At 36.3% G+C, this 8,206-nt stretch overlaps 1 protein-coding gene across 1 annotated transcript; it reads left to right on the top strand.

The window, feature by feature from the left end:
- The first annotated feature begins 6,102 nt into the window (after positions 1–6,102).
- LOC145798914 (Stigma-specific Stig1 family protein) lies at positions 6,103–7,062 on the top strand. Its single transcript, XM_082888275.1, has one exon. The coding sequence runs from the start codon at positions 6,365–6,367 to the stop codon at positions 6,830–6,832; it is 468 nt and encodes a 155-aa protein (XP_082744401.1). The 5' UTR covers positions 6,103–6,364; the 3' UTR covers positions 6,833–7,062.
- Positions 7,063–8,206: the final 1,144 nt, after the last annotated feature.

The following is an 8,206-nucleotide window of genomic DNA, read 5'->3' as shown; positions in this document are numbered from 1 at the left end:
TACAAAGAATTAAATCACAAAAAATATGAAAAATGAATATATCATAATGTGGGAGCCAAAAAATATATATATCAGCTTATTGGAGTTAACTCAAACAAGGCCTACAATGGATATAGTCCAAACAAATATCACACCTCCCCATTTATATAAAGGAGGGCCTCCCAGAAGAGGGGTATGCATCTCTTTCTGCCATATATCATACAAACACTTCATTCTCTTCATATTTTTTTCTCTAATTTCACCATCGGAGTGTCTCCGTCCAGTAACCCCGGTTGGCTAGCGCCGACTATATTCATCTTTGCAGATATATAGGGGCAAAACTCATCTCTTCGTTGGATCTCTACGATCCATATGAGGGGATGTTTTATGGTTTCACAATTGGCGCCGTTTGTGAGAAACGTCTGAGAATTCAATAAAGAGCATAGCAAACACCATATATGTATGTATAGGTCTCTATCTTTATACTCACTGATTCTGTGAAATAAATATTAGTTTTGTTTAGGAAAGCTGAAAGCATGAGACGAATGTAGTGAATCTACAATAGAGTCTAAATTTTCTCTCTCTAAAAATGGATTTCACACTTCTTTGTGAGAACATCTTTTCGACCTTACAAAAAAGATTTTCGGCCAAACCCACTCTGGGACTTTATTTATTAAATTATTGTCTCACAAAAGTTGATTCTTGGAATATATATACATATGCATGTGCTAACAATTAACGGGAATTAAAGAATTGTTGTTCAATAAGCCGAATGGCCGACTCGCCCCAACTTCAATTCAGCAACTTCAGTTATGCAAGACCAATTCAAGGATTGGTCAAATGGGTACATCGGAAGATCTATGGCCATGAACAAGCTTTGTACACAATTTCCTCAACCTCTTAGATCCTTCGTCGTAGTCACAGATTGATAGACAAATAATTAATCATCGAGTTCCAACCCCATCAACAACAACTCCGACCCAAACTGATCATTTTTTGTAGTTTGTTACCCAAGCAACTCACACAGCAAGAACAATCGGAGACAATGAGGATGAATCGGCTTCAAGAGATTGGCAAACAGCTTAGACGAGGATGACACCAAGACTATATCTGTAATAACAAACAGTGCACGGTCAAAACAATTCCGAGCTTGATTTCGCCATCTTCGACTTCAGTATCGTCTTCGGCTTCAATTTCGGCTCGGACTATTTGTCCAAAACATACCTCAAAATTTGACTATCACAACTACGTCTATTTGGCAACCACCAACGAACCAACTTACATCCACCGGCCCAAGGAACAAGTCGGTAACGTATTGGCTTATTCGGCATATTATCAACAAGGAGTTTCGTCAACTTATCGGCTTATTCGACAACTTACTCGGCTTATTCGAGAACTTACTCAGCATATTAGCAACTACAAATCCACATATTATCAATTCACAACTTATTCAGTATTTTACTATTACAATCCACAGATCATTCGGCATATTATCAAGAGCAAATTAATATCAACTTTGCATTTTATCTAGCATAGACAACTTGTTTGGCACTATGATCTCGACATAAGACTAGCACCTCAGCTCACTGAAATCCACATTTAACAATACCAGAGGATTCGCATCAGGAGTCTAAAGCCACTAACCAGAGGAGCAAAAAAGTAGCCAACATTTGCCGATAGTTGCACAACAGCCCATATTTTCAAAAAACTTACAATTTTCAACATTATCAAAATCAAGTTTTGATTATACCAATGTGAAGTACTTATCCAGACGAGTCCAACACAACAAACCACGTCAAAATCGAAGCTAAAACGAAGTCGTACGAGCCAATTAAAATTTGCCCAAAAAATCACATATTTTGCCAAATAAGACGACCCAAGAGTTAGCAAAATGTAAGAAATTATTCAATAGATTGCAGCTAAGTTACATCCTGCAATAATCGAACCATTAAGTTTAAATATATAATGTACAAAATATGGACACAAGGCATGTCATAGCAGAGTGGTTCAGTGTTAATCTGAGAGTGCGGGTTCAATTCTTTCCAGTAACTAATTTTCTTTTATTTTTTGCAATATAAGAACAATTATCCAGTGAATCGCAAAGCACTAGTCTCCACCGATCTAAGCCGTCAGAATCATTTTGGCTACAACTACGCCATCAGGAGTCCGAGTACAGCGATCCCATATTCATTTCTAACTATTTGGATCATTCTGAACGCATCCATATGATCTGATTTTGCAAATTTCATACCAGAAATTTGTAAATTTTATATGCAGTGCCACATATCGCAGTTCAAACAACACTTTTGCTGCCAAGCCTGGCATTTGATCAAATACCGAATTCAATAATTTTAGCGTCTTCCTGCCACTATAACAACCCGCATCATTCGGCAATTTTGGCTCAAGTCTATTCTAAATTCCTTTCGAATAACCACTGTCATTCGAAAGCAATGGGGCAACTATACTTTGTTCTCGGCTTACTTCTCGGCAATGTTGGCCAACGTCCAATCTGAATTTCTTCCAAATAACTAACGTCATTCGCAAGCAATGAGGCAATGGCGATTCAATGTTACATGTTCACGACAATGGAACCAATTTTCCAACTAATTCCATGACAGTTCAATGTGGTGATGGTACAATTTAATTGGATTAACGCTCATCGCCGAACTCCACTCACTCGACCCTCTCAATTCGGCAACTTGGTAGTTCAATCTCCATTCAGCCGCGTCAAAACCTATTGCACAAATACCTATGTCGGCATTCGTACACCTGCAACTGGGTCACTACTGTTCTCAGCAACCCATTGTCTCGATCGAACTTTATGCCCTCCATTTCCAAGCAACCCAACTCAATTTTGCCGATTCGCGAACTTGGCAGCATCTGCATTCACAAATCAACTCCCAAGTACTCAACATATTTCCCACTTCCCCCAATAATCCAGTGAGCCGAATATAAACAACAATTCTGAAATCAAATTGGAGTCTAATTCTACAAATTTCATATCTTTCGCGCATATTATTGGGATCAACGACCTGGAACAATCGGGCATTACAAGATTGTTCCACAGTCACATCATATCTGATCGGCATGCAATTTCAGCAGCAAGATTCTGGGGCTAGGAAAAAATCCTCCATCCTTCCCGATCATTTATTTCGTTACCTTGGCCATTTATTGCCAACTGAAACATCTTAGTCTATTTTTCGCTTTTCACTTGGGGATATCAACCGTTTATCATCTTGGCACCTCTGCTATGTATGTCTACTCGACCCACATGGTACAAGAATTACAAAAACAATTACTTGAGTTACAAACTCCCGCTCCTTTTCACACAGCTCCAAGCAAGCAACAGTTTTGGGGCAATACACTCATACTACATATTCGGTTACACACTCAACAATTCTTTGCATATTTTTGCGGCTTTTACAACTTCCCATTTTTTTGTGGCTGATATATCTGTATTATTTAGTATAGGCAATCATTGACACGGATTATTATCCTTGCAATGCTGCAATTGATCGCCGCCTGACACCAATAAACGTCTCCATATTTTGGAGCTCTCCGTACTCGACACATAGAAATGTCTCTAGCTTGGCACGGAAGTCCATATTTTAAAGTAATTTTTGCACTCGACAATACGCTCCACCCTCGCCCGGGGATTATAATACCGCGGCCTACACCTTTACTCGGGAGTTACAATACCGTGGCATACACATTCGCCCAGGGGTTATAATACCGTGGCCTATCGTTACAGAGATATCTAATGTAGACTCGCTTATGATATAGTTTGTCTGGAACGCACCCCTCTTCCTTATATACGTATAGTTATACATATATTTGTATATTCATCCATGCATATATTCATACATACATGCATTCATCCAGTCATTCATTCATGTTACTCATTTTTAAATGTATTATTTATCACGAGACCTAACATCTATTTGAACAGCATAACTCGGTGATAGAAACTCTCATTCATTCTACCATAGACAATGAAAGTTTTGAGACAATTGTGTGAGCCAAATATATATATATATATATATATATATATATATCAGCTTATTGGGTTAACTCAAACAAGGCCTACGATGGGTCCAACCCAAACACATACCACACCCCCATCAATATAAAGGGGGGCATCCCAGAAGACAGAGTGTGCCTCATCTCTCTCTGTCATATATCACACAAACACTTCATCCTCTTCATATTTTTTCTCTAATTTCAGTGGCTAATTTCACCATCGAAGCGTCTCCGGCCGGTAACCCCGGTTGGGTGGTACTGACTACGTTCATCTTTATAGATATATAGGGGCAAAGCTCATCTCTTTGTTGGATCATTACAATCCATATGAGAGAATATTTCATGATCTGACGCAAAAGGATGAATCTTATCAAATATATGATACCCTCGTAAAAATCATAAAAAATGGGCTCTTTTGATTAACATATGCATTCTTAGTGATTAAAACAAGGAGAAATATCATATTCATGGAAAGCACAAAAAATAATATCAATTTAGTGATAAAGTATATGAACTTTTCTTTTAATATTGCAAAAAATTTCAGTAATTGGATAACAATTGCAATGTTGGAGCTCAAATGCTCTTTTGATTTGTTTGTTTAAACTATTGTAGACTTTGATGGTTGAAATATTTAAAACCATGACTCAAACCCAACAGATTAAATATTTTTAAATGAAAGTCAAAACAAGACGATGTTGAACACTTAGGTGCATCTGTAACGGTTTTTTTATAGTCCAGGTATACTTGGCTTCTTTTTCTAGACTTCTCAACAAGTTGGATTTCATATATATGTGGGTTATATTGTGTTTGAATCTTAAATTTAGATAGAATTTTAAAAGAAAAGAAAAAAAAAGTGCTAAAAATATAAATAAAATATAAGGTTTTTTTTTTTTTTTTTTTCATTTCACTTGTCTTTTCTTTTCAAAATCTCTACTTAAAGTTATGATTCAGATACAGTCTTATATTTCTTCTATTTGTATAGAAATCACTCAAATAATCATACATAATTTTTTCACACTGATGTCCAATCCACAAAAAGTGTGACCCATCTCATATAAAAAAGTTATGTCCTACTCTTAAACAGATTTTGTGAATAATACGTCAATATAAAATAAGAATAGTATTATTCTAACCAAACAATTAGACTCATTTTTTAAACTCAATAGTATGACATTCTATTGGAATATTTAAAACAACTATCTTCTCTTGTATTTTCTTTAATCATCAGTTAATTATCATTTTTATACATAATTGAGTATTAAAAATGAATCTAAATATTAAACTTTTATATCATTTTCCATGGTATAATTTGTATATATCTAAACTTTTCAAAGTTTGTTCCCCTACTTGGAGTGATATAAATAGAGCCTAACTTTCTTTTACTTGAATTCGTACATAGCCGTCGAATATGACCACCCCACTCAAACACTTAACATGCATTTCAACTCACATGCACACGCATGTATAAGTCTTAATTTGTTCATACTATGCCAAACTCGTTTTGAAAATGTTGAACATAAAATCAATTTTATTTCTTAAAATTTTTAAATATTCATATAGAATACAAATTATAGTAATATGTTTTTCAACTTCTTATAATTAATAAATATAAATAAGACACATCATTTTGTATATTTTTTGAATGTATTTAATGTACTATCTATCTAATAATTGTAATACTTATACTTATTTAACTTAAAAAGTTTAACTATGCGTGAATAATAAAATTTTGCTTTCATATTTTTTGCATTTACTTTTTTTCTTTTATTGATATTTTCAATTGTTTTGTACTCTAATTTTCATCAATAAAATTCTCATATATATATATATATATATATATAAACATGAATAATAAAGTTGTTTGTTTTATAATAGTTTAATTTTTTTTTTTAATTTAAGAGTGTTAATATTGCCAAACTTGTTTTCATCAATGAATACACTCATTTTCAACCTAATTTTCCATCCAAAGCAATATTTCTTAGCTTGTTCGTTATCGCAAAGCTCTCTCTCTCTCTCTCTCTCTCTCTCTCTCTCTCATTTGTTCATACCATACCAAACTCGTTTTCACCTATAAACAACCTCCTTATCAACATACATTCTCCATCCAAAGCAATCAAACACACCTCATTTCTTAGCTTGTTCATTACTCCTCTCTCTCTCTCTCTCTCTCTCTCTCTCTCTCTCTCTCTCATTTGTTCATACCATACCAAACTCGTTTTCACCTATAAACACCCTCCTTATCAACCTACATTCTCCATCCAAAGCAATCAAACACACCTCATTTTTTAGCTTGTTCATTACTCCTCTCTCTCTCTCTCTCTCTCACACACACACACACACACACACATAACCAACAACACACAACATGATGTCCCTCAAGATGTTGTTCATGTTGGCTATACTCATGGCTCTAGCCATGACATTAACACCAACATCAGCTGAAGAAGAATTACCCCTCAACGACAAAGAAGACATTCAAACATCTGAAACTTACGACATTCCTTCACACCAAAGCCCAGAGCCAATTTCCCTTCGTGGGACAAATCGGTTTCTTGCCCAAAAAATGGTACGTGTCAACATGACATGCGATAAGTACCCTAAGGTTTGTCATGCAAAGGGCAGCCCGGGGCGTGACTGCTGCAAGAAGAAGTGTGTTGATGTCAGGACCGATAGGCTCAACTGCGGCAAGTGTGGGAAGAAGTGTAAGTACTCGGAGATTTGCTGCAAAGGCGCGTGCGTGAACCCGCGCGATAACAAGAAACACTGTGGAAGTTGCGACAACAAGTGCGACAAAGGAAGCTTATGTGTGTATGGAATGTGTAGCTATGCATAAAAACATATGATAACATAGAACATTTGTGTAGCTAGAATGTACTTTGTAGTACTATTGAAATTTTTTGTGTTTTTAAGGTTTAGGAACTTGTTGCGTGTGTAAGAGTAATAAAGGGCAAGCCATCAATACATGGAGGGCTTTGCCAATGTCTATTTATTCTTTAATTTCGTGTGTGTAATTGTAACATTGATTATCATTGATTCAGTAAACATGAATAGTTGAATTCTTAACCATTCGGTGTTCAAAATAATTCTAGAGGATCCTTGTGCATTTTTTTTTCTCTCAATCTATTTGTCTCTTCATGTGAAGTGGGGCCACACATGAGAAGAAGTGTTTGCTTTAGGTTTCAGATGAGTTAGTATTCCATTATTTAACATGATATTAGAGTAGATAATAAATCATGTGTTCAAATTTCACAGTCTACCAAATAATTTAAAATTTGCACATGTTTGATTTGTTTATGACGTCGAGTCTATTCACACGTAAGGAAATGTGTTAAAAATATGAATAAGAAAATAATCACTCACATAATTTGTTGTAACAATTGGCAATTTAATGATTTATTGTTCTTTAAAAATATATATATATATATATATATATATTGTTAAAAATATTCACCTACTTCATCCAAAAAGTTCAATGAGTTGGCAATAGACTCAAAACATCACTATCCAAAAGTTAAGAAAAATGATATACAAACTCATTTTTTAAATTCATTTTCTAGACCCAATAATGTATAAATAATATAATTAGTTGATGATTAAAGCAGATATGAGGAGTGTTGTCTGAGATATTTTAATTAATTGCAACATCATTGGACTTGAAAATTAGTTCTCCACTCTACTTTTTTTACACGTTTTTTCATAAAAAATTAATTAAAATAACTTATTTTCAAAATACTTACCAACTAATTTTCAAAGCAACTCTAAGTTTCATCTTCTCCTCGAAGGCCTATGGGCTGGCTGCTGGCATTTTATTTGGAGCAAGGATCCTCGACCGCCGTTTTCGGCAGCCGTTCCATCAACCCCCCAAAACGACATCGTTTTGGGGGTTTTTTGATTTTTTTTCTTTTCTTCTTCCTCGTCGAGCTCGACAGAACCAGAGGGGAGGGGAGGGGAGGGGAGGGAAAGGAGAGAGAGGGGGAGGGGAGGGGAAGAAGAGCCGCCGGTGGGCCGGATTGGAGGGGGCCATAACCAGTGGGGGAGGAGGAGGAGGAGGAGGAGGAGGAGGCGGAGGCGGAGGCAGAGGAGACGGCGGTGCTGCGACGGCCGGCGGCGAGGCGACGAGCTGCGACGGCGTGCTGCGACGGCCGGCGGCGAGGAGACGAGCTGCGATGGCGACGATCGGACCTCCCCCTCCCTCCTTCCTCTTCTC

This window comes from Camellia sinensis, chromosome 9 (genome assembly GCF_055761805.1).
Source record: "Camellia sinensis isolate YWXY chromosome 9, ASM5576180v1, whole genome shotgun sequence".
Taxonomy (NCBI): Eukaryota; Viridiplantae; Streptophyta; class Magnoliopsida; order Ericales; family Theaceae; genus Camellia; species Camellia sinensis.
The sequence above is the reverse complement of the archived record's forward strand: the minus strand, read 5'-3'. Positions and strand labels throughout refer to the sequence as shown.

Bases quoted from the DNA above. Each gene is read 5' to 3' on its own strand.
- LOC145798914 (XM_082888275.1), top strand. From the start codon at position 6,365: ATGATGTCCCTCAAGATGTTGTTCATGTTGGCTATACTCATGGCTCTA.